Source organism: Pseudorasbora parva, chromosome 16, assembly GCF_024679245.1.
Source record: "Pseudorasbora parva isolate DD20220531a chromosome 16, ASM2467924v1, whole genome shotgun sequence".
NCBI lineage: Eukaryota > Metazoa > Chordata > Actinopteri > Cypriniformes > Gobionidae > Pseudorasbora > Pseudorasbora parva.
In genome coordinates, this window is record NC_090187.1 from 20,316,107 (window position 1) to 20,335,397 (window position 19,291).

Here is a 19,291-nt window from a genome sequence, read left to right on the forward strand (position 1 = left end):
TCTTAAAAATATATCTAAATTACGGCACATACTTTCAATGCAAAATGCTGAACAATTAGTACATGCGTTTAGGAGCTCAAGGCTAGATATGCTCTACTGGGTGGTTGCCCTGCTCGCTTAATAAACAATATCCAGCTGGCCCAAAACGCAGCAGCTTGAGTTCTTACTAGAACCAGGAAGTATGATCATATTAGCTCAGTTCCATCAACACTGTACTGGCTCCCTATTAAACATTGCATACATTTTAAAATCTTACTTATTACTTACAAAGCACTAAATGGTTTAGCTCCCCAGTACTTAAACAAGCTCTTAACACATTGTACTCCATCACATCCATTGCGGTCTGGCCAGTTGATAATACTTACAATATCTAAAACAATTGCAGGAGGTTGATCCTTTTCCTATTCAGCACCTAATCTCTAAACAGTCTTCCTAGCATTGTTTGGGAAGCAGACACTCTCTGTCAGTTTAAATCTAGACTAAAAACACATCTCTTTACTATGGCATACACATAGAACATTTTTAACTTTCATTATTCAAATCAATTGACTGATTGTTAGGCTGCATAAACTAGGTCAGCCGAAACTGGGAACACTTCCCATAACACCTGTTGTACTTGTTACATCATAAAACGAGTGGCATCTACACTAATGTTAGTCTCTCGGTTTATCCCTAGATTTACTGCAGTCGGCCGGATCCAGGCCGTATTCGGATCGGATGGTGGACCTGCGCACAGACATGACCAGTGCATCCTTGGAGTGTCTGCAGAGACCTTGTCAATTGGTGTCTCCACTAAATTTGCCTCACCGGCACGTCATCCTCAATAAACCTGTCTCCGGCGTAACGACTCCGATCTTTCAAATATTCATATTCTTGTGTAATGACACGCCATCCTCAATAAACCCGTCTCTTGCGTGATACCCAGAAATTTAGAATATTTCAATCTAATATGATTTCTGGCACATCTGCTACTTCACATGAAGTATTATGTGCATTACAAAAAGCCTACTTAGCTTTAGTACTTTATCTGGGAGATCCCTGATACTGTTGATGAGCAATATATGGAGTTCTCATAGATCAGGTCTGGGATGCCAGATTTTTCCTTTTGCCTGACTGAGGAGGTCTTTTCTTAGCGGTATTGGCCATGGGGCTGTATTCAGCATTTGAGACGGTGCTGGGTACCATAACTGACTCCTCCATAGTGGGGCTATGAGAAGTATAGCCCAATTGGCCTCTTTGAACCTCTTGATTACCTGAGGTATCAGTGAGGCCAGAGGAAAAGCATACAGAGTGTGTCAGGGGCAGTCGTTGGCCATTGCCTCCCTTTGTTTGGAAAAATATATTGGGCAATGAGTATTGTCTTCTAAGGCGACAAGGTCTATTTTCTCCTTGCCGATAATGCTTCGATGTCAGCTGAATTGTTTTGAGGGTGAAGTGACCATTCCCCTCACTCTAAAATTGGCTGGGTTAAAAACAACCCAATTGGCAACCCAGCGCTGGGTAAATATTGGACAGAACACATGCTGGGTTAAATTAACCCAGTGGCATTTTAACCCAGCAGGCTGGGCTGTTGAGAAAACCCAAAATGTAGTCCATTTTTACCATTAATGGATTTGCTATTCTGGGTTATTCTTGCTGGGTTGTTCTTAAAATTTCATTAGCTGTAAAACTAGACGATCATGAAAGAACAAATGAAGAATGCATGTTTAGACTGTTAAAACAAAAAATTGTATTACTTGACAAATGGTACAACACACAAATGTGTTATAAAATATAATGCTGGGTTATTTTTTAACCCAAAATGCTGGGTTAAGACTGTTGGGTAATTTTTGTTGGTTTATTTGATCACATTTTAAACACCATAGTTTTAAATTTCCAGTCGTTGGGTTAAACCTGCTGGGTCGCAAATGGTTGATTCTACCTAGTGCTTGGTTGTTTCACGTGCTTCCCGCCTTGATTCGTTTAAATTCACTCCCAAACTGTCATTTTATAAGGACAATGCAAAAGGCAAAGCCACTGGTTGCAGATGTTTTAAGATAAGTTCATATATTTTCATTAATAATCATTTTTATTAGCATAATTGTAGTTTTTTTTCTTCTTCGCGGCAACAATTCTTAAGCTTACATGACGTTAAGATGACAAAAGTTTTACCTCAGAATCCAATGCAATGTAGTTACTGACTCGTGTTAGTTTAGGTAACGTTAGGCATGTGAGATGATAGATTAATACAGTTTGTGATTACACAGAACCATGATCCCCTTACGAAAATTAAACGGTTGTATGCAGCGTTGCCACAGTTACTTTGAAAAAGTAATCTCATTACTGATTACTCCTTTAAAAAGTAACTTAGTTACTTTACAGATTACTTGATTTCAAAAGTAACTAAGTTAGATTATAAGTTACTTTATTAGTTACATTCAGCAGTTGCCGACAACACCCCTGCCGCCTCAACATAGAAATGACAACCGGTTTTGGCAACACACTTAATTGGAAGTGCACAATGGATCCTGACTAGAGCCCTGCATTTATGCCCGAGCCTGACGGTCACGACTTTTTTACGCCCCTTTTTTTTAGGCTTCTCCTTCGTTTTATATTTATTTTAATAATTAAAAGGAACAATGAGATGTGCTGTGCTGTTGGAAACAACATGAGACCATGATATCTTACGCCACTGTCAAGATATGGCTCGCGCAGGGTTAAAGAGTCCATTTCTTCAGCCCAGCTGCTAGAGTTATGGCCTTTTTACAACTGGTTCCTTCATTCATTTTCTCTGACCAGGAATTTATCTGATTGCGAAATGACCAGGAGTAGGCCTAAATGCCTTCCGAGATTCTTTCGAGACGTAGTATTTAATTCCGATCACTCAAACTAATTCAGAAGGTGCATGAAAGCATTTCAGACAAAACCGGACAAATGTAAATGTATCTGGTTGTTTAAACCACATGTGTAAATTTTACTCCTGGCAAATAATTAAAAAATAAACATATGAGAGCATGTTATGTTGTAGTCAGATAGATATGATGGTGCTACTGCAACATCACTGTAAATGAGTAAAGCAAGCCAACGCAAATGGCTGTAAATGAAACTTTAAAATAAGTCACACAAAACACAATCATCTTCAATATAAATTAATGAGACTAATGATCTTACCAGTGCTTAGGTCGCTCTCTCTCTCATATTGCGATCTTTGAATTTGAAATGGGGCTGCTGAATAAAATGCTAGAATCTTTTGCTTTGATGTGAACTCTGATGTTTAACTGTCGTTAAATGAGCATATACCGTGGGAATTGAAGATCAGATTTATATTAATTTTGCTGAAGTGTAGGCTATAAGACAACCTGCATGTTCTTTTTTTGTTTTGTTTTTGTTTAGATTGTATAGCCCGTTTCGTTTTTTTTGAGCGCCGTTGCGAGCAGTAGGCTAGCCTATCAGCCTGCCTCAGCTCGTCAAAAATGCCTTTGTGGTGGTATAATAACTAGCCTACTTTGTTTTTGATGTCAAAGTAGGTATATTTCGTTTCGTTTCTTTATTACGTTTATTTAGAAAAATGTTTAGAGCAATTTTTTGTTTGCTAAATTAAAGTTTTAATTTTTTTATGTGACGACCCAGTGAGTTAACCGCATGTTTAATACTCTCTCAAACCAACTCTTGAATTGTCTTGCCTATATAAACTTTAATTTAACAAACAAAAAATTGCTCTGAACATTTTTCTAAATTAGGTTAATAAAGAAACAAAACGAAATATAACTACTTTGACATTAAAAACAAAACTGAACTATTTTAATGGCTGCAACAATGTAAAAATAAATAAATAAATAAAAAACACGGGCTCCAGCTGGACTCGGGCTGAGAATTTTGATAAGCTGGTTTTTACTAAGGAAAATGACTAAAATAGTAACTCACAGTGACTAGGATAAGTAACTTTAATCTGATTACTGGTTTGGAAATAGTAACGCGTTAGATTACTCGTTACTGGAAAAAAGTAGTCAGATTAGAGTACTATGTAACGCGTTACTGGCATCACTGGTTGTATGTAGGGATGTCACAAGTACCGGTACTTCGGTACCAAGTACATACTGAAATGTTAAAAATGTGACGATAGTATCTGTATAGCATCGACTCACAAGTAGACTATATTCAGTCCCGCAGCTGCGTTCAGTTGAGTCACGCAGGGTTCCAGACTGTAGCCGAATATATACCAGTGTCTGTATATTAAATACTATTTAAATATTACTCTTCCATTTTTGCGTCTCTGTGTGAATGACGGGGACGCGTGTCATATCATGAACACAGAGGGCCCTATCTTGCACCCAGCGCAATTGACTTTGTACACCGACGCATGTGTCATTCCTATTTTGCACCCGCGCAAAGCACGCTTATCCCTCCACAGAAGCACGTCGCTAAACTAGTGAATGAACTTGCGCTCCCTGGGCGGTTCAGCACAAAAAAGGAGGCGTGTTCCGCCGCAAACAATCCCTGGTGCTATTTTGCTGTTCCATTAAACAATTGCGCCACTGACCAGAAAAAACCTAGTCTAAAGTCAGTGGCGCGTTGCGCGTTGTTCATTATGCTATTTTAAGGGCGCATGCTTGACCATAATGTACAACGCGCATACACTTTGCTCATGTAATCTACACAGATGCAACAGTTATTTTTGCAAATCATAAATTGTTACACAAAAAAATATCAACACATAAGATGACTGAAATCATTATGGTGTGCTATGAAGATGTAAAAAAATAGGCATAAATCTAGCTTACAAATTATTCAGGCTAATTGTAGTAATTAAGGATCAGACCTGTTTGCCCAATAGTGGCAAGACATATATATATATAAGAACATCTGACAAATTGGTTTGTCCGTCAAAAACCAGGAAAAAAAAATCGACTGAAAAACTGAAAAAACTGTTTAACCGAAGCTATTTTGGGTGGGGTTCTCCCATTCCCATACAACACTCTTACAAGAACATCAGTCTCCTCGGCTGTCCCTTACGAAAGGAAAATATACTTACCAATATATTATTTTGAAATATATTATAATATATTGTAAATACATGGAATAATACATTGATGGTATTATAGCCTACAATATATTATATATTCCTGTAATATATTGCAAAATATACAAATGATTGCCGCTTTCATATATTGTAATATATTGGAGAATATAAATATTAAATCCCATATATGTGAATATATTGCCTAATGTATTACATGAAATTTCCCAATATACTGCAATATATTTTAGTTTCGTTTGGGGTGAACCGCTCCTGGTGTGCGCCTGGTAAATACGCCATAATAATAGCAATCCCATAATGGAACTTGCGCACCTGCTTTTAAAGGGAATGTTGGATGACGCTCTGATTGGTTTATTCCGTTACGCCCAAACCACACCTATGAATAATGAAGCTACCTCAGACCAACCCATTTTAGATTCAAAAGTCACGGCAACCCGTCAAAATAAAAGTTTGATTTAAACGTGAATAAATTGACAGAATATATTAGGTTTGTAGTTGTCATTGTTGCCAATTTTAAAACATTTGTGTATTGTACCATTTGTCAAGCAATAAAAATGACTGTTTTAACAGTCTAAACATGCATTCTTCATTTGTTCTTTCATGATTGTCTAGTTTTACAGTAGGCTAATGCACAGGAGATTTTTTAACAACCCAGCAAGAATAACCCAGAATAGCAAATCCATTAATGGTAAAAAATTGACTACATTTTGGGTTTTCTCAACAGCCCAGCCAGCTGGGTTAAAATGCTACTTGGTTAATTTAACCCAGCATGTGTTCTGTCCAATATTTACCCAGTGCTGGGTTGCTATTTGGGTTGTTTTTAACCCAGCCATTTTTAGAGTGAAATTGACAACAATGACAACTACAAACCTAATATATTCTGTCAATGTATTCACATTTAAATCGAACTTTTATTTTGACGGGTTGCCGTTACCTTTGAGTGTGTTTATGATATGATTTTCTCATATGAAACGGTAAATTCTCTTGTCCTCAGTGACACGGCAGAGGCTAAAAAGACAGCGAGCGTGTGGCGTGCGTGTGTGTGTGTACGCAGACACGCAAAACATGGAAGAGTAATATTTAAATAGTAGCCTATTTGATATACACAGACACTGGTATATATTTGGCTACAGTCTGGAGCCTTGTGTGACGCGACTGAACGCAGCTGCGGGAACGAATATAGTCTACTTGTGAGTCAATGCTATACAAATAGGCTATCGTCACATTTTTTAAATTTCAGTACTTGGTACCGAAGTATCGGTACTTGTGACATCCCTACATAAAACCATGGTTAATTTTCGTAAGGGGATCATGGTTCCATGTAATCATCTCACATGCCTACCTTAACTAACACGAGTCAGTAACGTTACCTACATTGCATCGGATTCTGAGGTAAAACTTAGCTCGTCCTAACGTCATGTAAGCTTAAGAATTGTTGCCGCGAAGAAGAAGAAAAACTATAATTATGCTAATTAAAATTATTATTAATGAAAACATATGAACTTATTTTAAAACATCTGCAACCAGTGGCTGTCTCTTTTCTTTTTAAACGAATCCGGGCGGGAAGCACGTGAAACAACCAAGTACTGGGTAGAATCAACCAAGCATAGCGACCCAGCAGGTTTAACCCAACGACTGGAAATTTGAACCTACCCAATGGTGTTTAAAATGTGATCAAATAAACCAACAACAATTACCCAACAGTCTTAACCCAGCATTTTGGGTTAAAAAACAACCCAGCATTATTTAGAGTGCTGGGGAAACATATCCGGCCCTTGATTCAGTATGCCTGGACTTTGCAATAAATTGCAAAATTTATGTAAGCCACCACTACCCTGTTCCCTGTTCCAACCAGCACGTGGTCTCTATTAGCATGGAAGGAAAACTCTTAGCGCCAACATGATCGCTTTCATCTCTAGGCAGTTTATGTGCAGCTTTTTCTCTTTTAATACCTGTCAGACGGAGAGTGACTTCCCCTGATTTAGGGCCCCCCAACCTTGGTTGGATGCGTCTGTCGAGATTACCTTCCATCTCATCACTGAGCCTGTGTTTGCACCCGCTTGGTAGCCAGAGCTTTGATACAGCTGTGGTTCACCCTGATGCAAAACTGGCCCGAATGCCACGCCCATGCTGGGGCACTGTCTTTCAACCAATTTTGGAGGGGCGTGCATATGAGATCTGGCCATCTAACCTCACATCCTCTTTGAGAGGAACGTAGGTGTAGAATGATGCTGCTAGATTCTGAATTGCACGCACATTCTGGCGTAAGCCGTGACTTATTTGTACGGAGTCTATACATACTACCAGAAACGAAATGTTCTGTATTGGAGATGGAGTGCACTCTTCTCCATATTGATCCTGAGACCCAAACATTCTAGATGGTTGAGGAGCCAGGATTTGTGAGTCATCAACTGAGTATCTGATTGGGCTATGACAAGACAATCGTTGAGGTAGTTGAGAATGAGCATACCCTTCGTTCTGAGGGGTGCTAGTGCTGCGTCCATACATTTTGACAAAATGCGAGACGCTAACGAGTTGGACAGTCCGAATGGTGGGACTGTGTATTGATAAGTCTGCCCCATGAAGGCGAATCTCAAGAATCGCCTGTGATGGGTTGCTATCTGGATGTGAATCTGTGCATCTTTCATATCCACCTTAAAAAATCAATCCCCGGACTAATTTGCGAGAGGATTTGTTTCATGGCCAGCATTTTGAACATGCGTTTCATGAGCGCTTTGTACAACTGCCTGAGATCTAGGATGGGTCTTAGGGTGCTTTCACATCTCTAGTTCGGTTCATTTGGTCCGAACCAAGGGCAAACAATTATACATTGTTGCATGTTTCAGCTTTTTTGGTTCCTTTTCACACCACACTGATTGCTTTGGTCCGAACCAGTTGAAACTAACCAAAATGCAGGCACGTGACAACATCCACATCACTCATTGGCCATGCCATATTTCCTAAACTGCTTTTCGATTGGTCAGAATTTACGTGTGGGAAAATGTGCGGCCAATTTTGACCCTAGCCCTAATCTACTAGGCTACATTTTGTGTGTATTTTCCACAGTATGCAAACAGTACATTTCTATAATAAAGCGCGGATGCGACTTGAAAACAACATTCTAATGCAGACAGGAGGGCACATCGCTCGTCACTTCAAGCGGAGGCGTGCATTAATTATTCTTAACTCTGACATGCAGCTAACTATGGCAGCTGGTTAAGTCCAAAAATCCGTCCGAGGTCGGATCACGTTCTCACCACAAATGAACCGCTCCAGAGATCATTTGAAAGCGTACCTCTTCAAGGAGGTCTCGGTACGCTTATTTGGTCCGCTTTTAGTGCGCACAGAGTGCGATTGCTGCTTTCACACCTGACCAAACACCAAACGAACACGAAAGGGGGTTTGAGAGAAAACTGCAATGAACAGCCTTGTTTTATAATGTTCAACACCCATTCTGAAATGACCGGGATGGCCTACCATGCCTGGATACATGTATTACACTCAGGGACGGGTCACTTTGTGAAAGGAACCCGGTGGCCTGTATGTTTAGTGCTTGTGACACACTGAGGGTATTGATAATGTTTTGCGTGTGCACTGCGTGTGTGTGTGTAGTGCGCTTCTGTGCAGAGGTGCGTACTGTGTAGTTGGCACACTGGCTACATAGGAAAAGCTCTTTTTGTGACACATTGTAACACTGTGGGGATAGTGTAATAATGTGTCATGGTGCACACTTTGTAGTGGTGATAATCAGGCCACAACAGGACTATAAATTAATTCTGTAGTGCGGAATTAACAGTGCTTATATGCAGGGGTGCTCACTATGTAGTAGACATATGGCCTACATTCATAAGATTCTAGATAAAGATAAAGACTCTTGTTTATATTATATTACAGCTTTTTGCATGCAGGCGTGCATGCTTCATAACAGGCTTGTTTTCTGCAATGTTAAAAGGGTAGTAAAACACGATTTCACTTTTCTAACTTTAGCTAGAGTTTAATGTTGCTGTTTGGGCATAATCAACATCTGCAAAGTTCCAAAATTCAAAGTTTAAAGCAAAGGGAGATATTTGCTTTTAAATAAATACATTTCTAAGGAGTACAACAAATGGCCGGTAGGGACTACAGACTTTTTCTCCAGGGTTGCTGACATCACCAGTCCCAATATTTACATAAACCCCTCCTCCGAGAATATTAAATAAGGAGGCGAGGCCATTTTTTATTGCTGTGGAGAAGAGTTAGTAGGCTAAAGTGCCGTCGGTCGTGCAATGCCGACAAACCACTGTTATTTTCATTAGGACTAAAATCTTTGTACGGCAGGGGTAGGCAGCCACCACAAAACCCATCACTGCTTAAGGCAGCTCTAAAGGTATAATAATTGTATACCCAAAGCATATCCTTTGCACTTAATTTAGCTGTTGCACTAAAAAGTGTCCCGTCTTTGTTGAGATGCCAAAAAAGAGGAAGAAATGAATTCATCCAATGCAGTCATTTTATTCTGAAGAATCATAATTTGAATTGTAAAAGTAAGTATGAAACTTTGCAGGAGCATACAAGCAAAAGAGAAATGCAGTATTTAGTGTTAATGTGACTTTAGATGGCAATGGCAGCGCTAGACTATTTGCCAATTTACAAATGAAAAGCCCTACTGAAGCAAAGTAACAATATGAAAAACTCACCCCATCTTTTTTATCTCTCTCTAGAGCTCCGTTAAGGAAATCCATCGCTACATCTTCATTTTCATCCAACCACTGGATAACAAATGGCTCAAACCACCTTCAGAGAGAGAAAATAACACAAAGCAGTGTAATAAAGGCTTTAGATGGGAGAGCTTTTGACGCTACAGACTGAAACTGCAGAAAAGAGCCTAACACAAAATGTTATTTTGATCTTTATTATATGATTATATTTATGATTATGATTATTATATGATTATGTGATGTGAGGCACAAATTATATGTCCAAGTTTAATTCCTAATGTTTGTATGAGCTAGGCTTTTTATCGGTAACTAAAACTTAAACTATTACAATATTTTGTTAATTGAAGCTGAAATAAAATATAAATATTATATACAAAACACATCAATTTAACAAAAAAAAGAAATGTTGCCTTTAAACACTAAAATTACAAACTGAAAAATAGCTTAAATGGAAATAAAAAAAATAAAAAATTAACCTAAATGCTGTAGTAATGTATACTTTACAAAAACATTACAAAATTATTAAACATTTCAAAAATATAAAAAAAATATATATAAAATATCCCTTTAACGATGTATAAATAATATTTTTGTCCTAAAGTTTTGAGAACTTTATTGGACCAGATAACTTTTTAACAAGCATGTGAGGACGTTCACCTGTTAGCTGGGTACAGAAATATAAAATACAGAAATATAGAAATAAAGTATAATTAAAGAAAACTTAGCCTTTAAACATTATTTACAGCTGCACCACAGTTTTAACTGGAATGAAAGTGAGGTTGTGAGGGATAGACATACATCAATTCAGTTGTATTGTTATTTAATGTGTTTTTGTATTGTTCTTCTGACAAAACACTGAATAACGGTAGACAAAATAATCCAGATAAGTGATCTAGAAGTTTTATATAGCTTTATATACTGTTTAACAGCGGATGCCATCGAAAACTGTAAATCTATCCCTCACTTTCATACATAAGCTGCTATAAATAAGGTCTACTACATAAAATATAGTAACAGCACTGATTAATAAAATAAATACAATTAAATGCTTTTATCAACTAGTACAGATGGAAAAAGGTGTGTTACAGTAAAGCTATACAGTGGAACAAACGGTCTAAATCAGTTTGAGATGTTGCAGCAGTATAAACATTGACTCATATAGTTCTGAAAACATTTTACTTGCTTCTATTTCAAGAATTCAGATTTATGTACATTGTTAAAGAGTTGGATTCTCATGCTAAAAATGGCCAAACATATGACGTCCATAAGGAGTATTTGTGACCAGTCACGGAAACCAGGGACACAAGTCGGCAGCACAACTTTCGCGCAAAATGCGAAAGAAGCATTTTTTTTTTCAATTTTTGTTTTTTTTGCAGAATCTGTTAGTTGAGATCACGGAGAAGCCTCTCCGTTTTTGAGAAAGAAGTATTGGTGTATTTTAAAGCGTACATTTTTAGGTTGAAATCGGCTTGTTTTCGGAGATTCTAGCACGCAGTAGGGGCGTGTCATTGTCCCCGCCCTACGAGGGAATCGTGGCTACTTATTATGCAGCGCTCTGGCTACAGCAGGCTTTTTGCAGCGCTCTGGCCGCAGCAGGCTTTCGTTTCTTGTTATTGTACCTGCCCTCCGAGGGAAGCGTGGCTACTTATTATGCAGCGCTCTGGCCGGCTACCGTTCAGAATGTTAACGCAGAAACGCATCCTCAAGTGCAACCGTCCCCAAGAATGGTTTGCAGCGATCGACCTGAAGGACGCGTACTTTCATGTCTCGATTCTCCCTCGACACAGACCGTATCTACGCTTTGCATTCGACGGACGAGCAATTCAGTACAAGTTCCTACCCTTCGGGCTCTCCCTGTCACCCAGTGTCTTCACGAAGATCGCGGAGACGGCCATTGCTCCCATGAGAGAGCATGGTGTTCACATTCTCAACTACCCAGAGCAGTTGTGCAAGCACAGGGACATGGTGCTCAGGCACCTCAGCCAGTTGGAGCTTCGGGTCAACTGGGAGAAGGGCAAACTCTGCCCGACGCAGATGATCTCTTTTCTCGGTATGGAGCTGGATTCGGTCACCCTGACAGCGCGCCTCACAGAGGAGCGCGTCCAGTCGGTGTTGAACTGCTTGAATTAGTTCAAATGCAGGACGGCGGTCCCACTAAAGGCTCCTGGGGCATATGGCATCCACAGCGGCTGTGACGCCGCTCGGATTGCTCCATATGAGACCGCTTCAGCTGTGACTACACGACCGAGTCCCGAGGTGGGCGTGGCACAGCGGTTCCCTCCGTGTCTTAGTTACACTGAGATGCCGCCAAACCGTGGTCGGACCCTGGGTTTCTACGGGTGGGGGGCCGCTGTTTGCCGCTCCGGACACGGCCCACTGCCAGTTGTTTTATTCCCTGTCCGAGGGGACCCTTGGCACGGATGCGCTGGCGCACAGCTGACCCTGGGGCCTACGCAAATATGCGTTTCCCCCAGTGAGCCTTCTTGCACAGACTTTGTGCAAGGTCAGGGAGGAGGAGGAGCAGGTCTTGGTTCCTTGGGAACTGGAACTAGTTCCTGGAACTAGTGCTCCTTGCGACAGCACCTCCTTGGCCCATTCCCCTGAGGAAGGACCTCCTGACTCAGAGAAGGGGCACCCTCTGGCACCCGCGTCCGGAAACTCCATGTCTGGTCCCTGGACGGGACGCGGAGGTTCTAGGTGGCCTGCCACAGGCTGTGGCAGACACCATCACTTCCGCTAGAGCTCCCTCTTCGAGGCACCTCTATGCGCTAAAGTGGAACCTGTTCGACGACTGGTGCTCTTCTCATCGAGAAGACCCCCGAAGATGTTCGGTCAGGGCCGTGCTTTCCTTCCTACAAAATGGGTTGGAGAGAAGGCTGTCTCCCTCCACCCTCAAGGTGTATGTGGCCGCTATTTCTGCCCATCACGAACTGGTAGAAAGTAAGTCTTTAGGGAAGGTCTGTGTTTCCGGTGTTATCAACATTTAGTTCAGTTATAGAACAGACGTGTTCATTTAGCTTAGCCTACTATATTTGTTCTTTGTCATTTTTGACATCTTTTGGGACATTGAGAAATAAACAATTGTTACAACAATCTAAAATATTTAATTGGACCAACCTCACAGTTTCACTGTACAATATTTCTCCAATTTAAAATGTTCTAGTGACTGATTACATCTACATTTTTTAGTTAGCCAAATTTCACTTTGATGAGTTAAATTGTATCAATTCACAGAAATTCAATTTGGCCAACTGAACAATTTTGACCAGTCACTAGAACATTTTAAATTGGAGAGGCCTGACATTTTTTACAGTTTTGGTAAAATATTTTTTTTTCAATTGGCTAAACATATTATTTCTATTCTATTTCTTATATTCTATGTTAACAGGCTGTTGCCACAATTGATAAAATTCAATTCACAGATATTCAATGGACAATTGAAAAATTTAGACGTGATCGGTTACTTGGAAATTTTGAATTGGAGAGGCCTGACATTTTTTACAGTGTTTATAATATGTTATTTGAGCTATAAAGTGGCTCCGCACCATATATAGATTGTGCCGCAGTTCCGAATCGGATCTGTCAGATTTACAACACATAAATTCATCAACTTCTCCTGAAATAAATGAAAGTATGTGGCTGGTAAAATGGGGGAAGAAAAGAGTAAACTTTATAGTCACTACACAATTTGTATCTGATATGATAAAAACACTGTATCAATTTATATTTGGATTATATGGATTGTTATTGTCGCTTCCATAGACATCAGTGTGTATTTCACAAGCTCTAAATGTATTATGCTGCAAGTCCTTATGTTTGTTTAAATGTCTGAAAATAAACCTCATGTGGTTGAAAAATGAATAGTTCACAAGCGATGAGCACGTCTTTCTCTGACTCAGCGTCAGCCAAAACGCAAGAGCACATTCAAATATAGCAGGACGTGATTGTATGCGTGTCAAATGGTTAACAGTGTACATGTGCCAACTAGCTACAAAACAACATGAGCTGCATTTCCTAAAAGCATTGTAAGCATAAGTTGACCGTAAAACAATTGCCTCCTATGGTCTCTACAATCAACTTAGGCTTGATGCTTTTGGGAAATGTAGCCCTGAAAAAGCCCCTGTATAGGTACTTAAGGTTAACATGAGGCTGGCAGAAAGTGTGTTTTGTGTGTTCTATGTACCCTTTTAACAGCATTTTTATTCTTACTTTTTCCCTCAGCGAATAATTCAGCTTGAATTGTTTAGCCCACAAAATCCATTAAAACTTTAATTTAGTAATCAATTTCAGTCAGATAGGCGTGTTGTCTAGACGTGGTTTTGTAAACATCAAACTTTGTAAGACACTTACAATTAAATGTTGAAAATGTTCTACTGACATACATTTGTAAGATTAGAATGTTTGACATTTAAAATTTGGCATGATGATGCCATCATAATATTTTCTCTCATCTATTTGCAAAATCTGTTTTATTCATCTATAGCTTCATTTCTAAAACTAAACGCACCTAAAACTTTTGAATTACTCCTTTGCTGCTTTGCAAACACTGGTTATTTCCTTCAGCAAATCCAAATTCACTTCATATGTCACTTATGTAAATAAATATGATGGGCGGAGCAGCTCTCATGTGTGGTCCCATTCTCATGGCAAAATCAATTCTCCGCGATGTGGTTTTTGATTGACAGCTGTGTGGCTCTTCCCTGATGTCCTATCTCGCCTGTCACCCCGCCTTTCCATGCTCATAACTCAAAGTAATGAATGACTGCCTTTTTGAAAACAGGCTGGAGCCAATGAGAGGCCACCGTGGGACTGCAGATTCAGGATAGGTGCATGATGGGTTGTGTGCATGAACGCTCACTGTAAATGTGACCCAGGGGGCACTTTCTAAGAGGAGGCGAAATTTAGACACAAAGATTATTTTGCAACAAAAACTGACTGGAAGTACATTATACTGCTTATTACATGGCTACTTGCAACATTAGTAATTAGACACAAAATATTGATGAGCTGAAAAGGCAAAGCTTCTGCAAAGAAAAACAGATCCTAGCAAGCAGTGTTAATTAATCATTTATAATTAAACAACAGTTTAAGTGATAATTATATCCCTTAAATCTCATCTTTGATAACCAAAAAAAAAAAAAAAAAAAAAAAAAAAAAAAAAAAAAAAAACCTCTGAAAATAATTATTCATGCTTTAAAATAGCTTAACTGCAACTCTACACCCTTGCTTTAATTAGTATTTGTGGATTCATGGATGTGCAAATTATTCCCTGCCTCTACTCATTCACATTAGCTACCTTATCCACTCGGTCCAACTATAAAAAAAACAAAAAAAACACAAACAAAAAACATACACAGTGGCAAGTGGAAATATTGGTTTAATTTAGATGTTTCACTAGAAACTGATTTGAAAAATAAATGGAAGAGGGTTTATACAGGTTATAGAGATTATACAGGTTTTTCTACAAGTCAATGTATTAGATTGGTAATGTGTTTTATTAAATTGCTCTCTACTATGTAGGACACATACAGTAATTAATATGATTGGTGTTTGGCCTGGATTTGGCGGAATCGTATATAATTTTTTTCAAGGTTTTTGTTTCCTTTTTATTATCTTTTGCAGAAAGTTTGAGTGTTTTGGTAGCATTTTAGGTGCTGGGACATATCGCTCTCTACCATACACATTTTGCAGAAAGAGAAAGCTAAAATGCATCAGAAGAGCCAAAAGAAAAAAGTTTGTTTAGATGGCAATGGATGACATGTATAGCATGTATAGCATGCGGTAATGAACATTCTTCTGTTTATGAAATTATACAGCTAATGTTAGACTTAAGCCTCGTTCCCTGAAGGAGGGAACGGAGATGCCACGTCAGAGTACCGACAAATAGGAATCTCGCTAGCGAGAGCCAATCTACTTTGAGTGTTACTAAATGAGCCAATGCACATTGACATGCAATGATTGCACCAGCTGCTCATGCCACGCAGTGCGGGTATAAATGAGGCACAGGTGCTTGCATCAAATTAGGTATGATGTGGTTCACTGCGGAACCACATCATACCGAGAGGAGTTATGTGGAGACAAAGCAGAGCCTTAGCCCGCCGCCGTGAGGAGGCTCCATCCCTGATAAGGAAGGGCTCTCCCAAGGGAAAGACACGGGCTTCCAGGAGGAGCGACCGTGGAAAAATAAGTGGGATCCCCGCAGGGTCGCTCACATGGCCCAAGCCAAAAACCGGTTCTCAAGGATTCAGTGGCAAGAGGCCTGATGCCGGACGCTCTGCCATGCCCGGCACCGAGGGCGGTGGAGGAGTCACAGAGTTTCATCTCTGAAGAATGTAAGTGCCGAGGCGCAGCAAGCCGACAGGAGCCGGGGCCTCTCAGTGCTTCTACCTGTTTGAGAACACAGGAGGAGACCGGCTCCACATGTAGGCTATAGAACCTAGCGAATGTGTTGTGTCGCCCAGCCCACAGCTCTACAGATGTCTGACAGCGAGGCGCCACGTGCCAGCACCCAGGATGCAACACTTGTAGTAGAGTGTGCTCGCACCCTGAGCAGACAGGGCACACCTTGTGTTTGGTAAGCCAAGGTGATGGCATCCGCTATCCAGTGGGCCGTCCTCTGCTTGGAGACAGCGTTTCCCTTCTGCTGGCCTCTGTGACAGACAAAGAACTGATCTGAGGTTGTGAAGCTTTGAGTTCTGTCCACGTAGGTCCACAGAGCGGACGGGACAGAGGAAAAGCTAGCCCTAGGGTCTGCCTGGGTCTGCCTCCTCCAGGGGCAGCGCTTGCAGGTTCACCACCTGATCCCTGAAGGAAGTGGTGGGAACCTTGGGCACGTAGCCAGGCCGGGGTCTCAGTACCACTTGGGCATCACAGTGTCTGTGCAAGAGGCTCACTGGGGGAAAACGCATATTTGCGCAGGGGCATGACAGCTCGTCGGCCACACAGTTGCGCCCACCAGGGACATGAATGGCCTGAAGCAACCTCAGACACTTCTGACTCCAGAGGAGGAGATGGGGGGCGAGTTGCGACAGGAGCATAGACCCTCTTGGCGGTTGATGTACGCAACAGTCGCAGTATTGTCCGTACGGACCAATACATCTTTGCCCCGTAACCGACCTTTGATGTGGCTCGGTGCATGATGTATTGCTAGCAACTCGAGGCAATTGATGTGCCAATGCAGGTGTGGGCCCGTCCAAACACCTGACACTGCATGTCCGTTGTACGTGGCACCCCAGCCCATGGTCGAAGCATCTGTGAAGACCACAGCATGCCTGGACACCTTTTCCAGAGGCACTCTGGCCCACAGGAATGAGGGGTCCAACCACGGGCTGAAGGTATGGCGGCAGGCCGGGTGATCCTCACCTGGTGAGTGCCGCGTTGCCACGTCCATCTCGGGACTCGGCTGAGAAGCCAGTGCTGAAGCAGTCTCATATGAAGCAGGCCAAGCGGTGTTACTGCCGCCATGGCCGCCATATACCCCAGGAGCTTCTGAAATTTTTTCAGTGGAACCGCCATCCTGCCTTGAAACGTGTTCATCATCATCATCATCATCATCATCATCATCATCATCATCAAAAAAAAAAAAAAACTACCGGGGTTCAGTCACTCCACTTACAGGCACTTTGAGCATAACTTTTTCACAATGGATCAATTCCAGACTGAATTGCCCGGCCTCAAATGTTGTGGGCGGGGCTAAATTTGGCTGGCATCCAGGCTAGTGGACATGGTACTTGCAGTAAATTATAAAAACAAGATTTAAACAATAAGACTAAAGTCTTGAGCTATACAATAATAATTTGTTTTCTGTCGATGAATGTATCCAAACAGTTGTTCACCTGTCTAATAAAACACTAAATATATTAAAGCATATTTGGTGTTTCCATGTTTCTACAAAATAAAACAGGAAACGTCTCGGTTACGTATGTAACCCTCGTTCCCTGAGGAGGGAACGGAGACGTAACGTCAGTGACTGACGAATGGGGGTTTCGCCTAGAAGCCAATCATCTTCGAGATCTTAGAAAGCGCCCAATGGCAGTGCCAATGCCATGGGCATGCGAAATTTGCATGCGTAACTCCGCCTACCCACCTGGGTATATAAGGAAGTAGCTGGCATGAATCGCATTATGTTACCTGCTGAGGAGCCAAGACTGAACTCTCGGCCGTTCCAGCGGTACAGCGGAAGTGGCAGCGGGACGTTACGTCTCCGTTCCCTCCTCAGGGAACGAGGGTTACATACGTAACCGAGACGTTCCCTTTCGTTCAGTCACTCCGACGTAACGTCAGTGACTGACGAATGGGGGTCCCAATGCAATAACGCCACTCAGCTGTCTTCCAGTGCCCTGCGCAAGCGTGAGAACCCTGATGCCAGTTAGGATGGTCAAGGCCTCTACTTAACGCAGGAATACCAAGGTACACTGGGAGGCATATTCCAGGAGGAGATATGCGCCAAGATGCCTACCCGTAGGGAGGACTTAGGAATACACGTATGACCCCGGGGGGCTGCATACGGAAGATCACTGGGGTACCAGCCGCAGGTGGATTTTTAACCCCAGGGGGTGGCAAGGTTGCCAAGGGAATACACCAGCTCAGGGAGGCTTACGGTGGAAATACACATGTGGGGGTCGCCGGAGGGGAACCATGCACATGGGGCACCTGGCCGGACACGAGTGTCTGGGCTAAGGGCAGACTTACTGGCGTCAGCATCGTCAGTGCTGGAGGAGCTCAGGGCTCTCGGGGAACTCACCTGAGAAGAATATCGCACGTATCCAGTCCGTGGAGTGGAATGGCGAGCAAGCGAAGACACCTGAGCCAATCCATTACCGGCCACTTGTAGAGGCGAGTACATAGTCGGATACAGGCTCCACTCGGAGGTTATAAAACCTGGCGAATGTGTTTGGTGTCGCCCAGCCTGCAGCTCTGCAGATGTCTGTCAGCGGAGCGCCATGTGCTAAAGCCCAAGAGGAGGCCACACTCTGGGTGGAATGGGCCCTGACCCCAAGGGGACATGGGCGTCCCTGCTGCTGGTAAGCCAAAACAATGGTGTCCACTATCCAGTGAGACAGCCTTTGCTTTGAGAGAGCCTTCCCTTTCAGCTTCCCACCATCACAGACAAAGAGCTGGTCTGAGGTCCTAAAACACTGCGTCCTGTCTGCGTAAGCGCGAAGGGCGCATACTGGACAGAGCAATGCCAAGGCTGGGTCTGCCTCCTCCAAAGGCAGCGCTTGCAGGTTCACCACCTGGTCTCTGAACGGAGTGGTGGGAACCTTGGGCACATATCCAGGCCGGGGTCTCAGGATCACGTGAGAGTCAGCCGGCCCGAATTCCAGGCCCGCTTCGTCAACCGAAAATGCCTGCAGGTCCCCTACCCTCTTGATGGAGGCCAATGCGGTCAGAAGCGCTGTCTTCATAGACAAGAACTTAACATCTACTGACCGCAAAGGCTCAAATGGGGCCCTCTGCAGAGCACTTAGAACTACTGAGAGGTCCCAAGAGGGTACGAGAGGAGCACGAGGAGGATGTAGTCTCCTCGCACCTCTCAGGAACCTGATGACCAGGTCGTGCTTACTTACCGTTTTCC

The 19,291-nt window shown here is 42.1% G+C and overlaps 1 protein-coding gene across 4 annotated transcripts in view; it reads right to left on the reverse strand.

Annotated features, from left to right (window-relative positions):
• Positions 1 to 19,291, reverse strand: part of LOC137043632 (protein unc-13 homolog C) — a 548,445-nt gene that overhangs the window by 202,705 nt on the left and 326,449 nt on the right. For all 4 annotated transcript variants that reach the window (XR_010898550.1, XM_067419931.1, XM_067419930.1 and 1 more), the window contains exon 20: positions 9,694 to 9,790. Coding sequence is in view for 3 of the 4 variants with exons in the window: in XM_067419931.1 (XP_067276032.1) it covers positions 9,694 to 9,790 (97 nt within the window). In the remaining variant the exon portion in view is untranslated. The remainder of the gene's footprint in view (positions 1 to 9,693; positions 9,791 to 19,291) is intronic.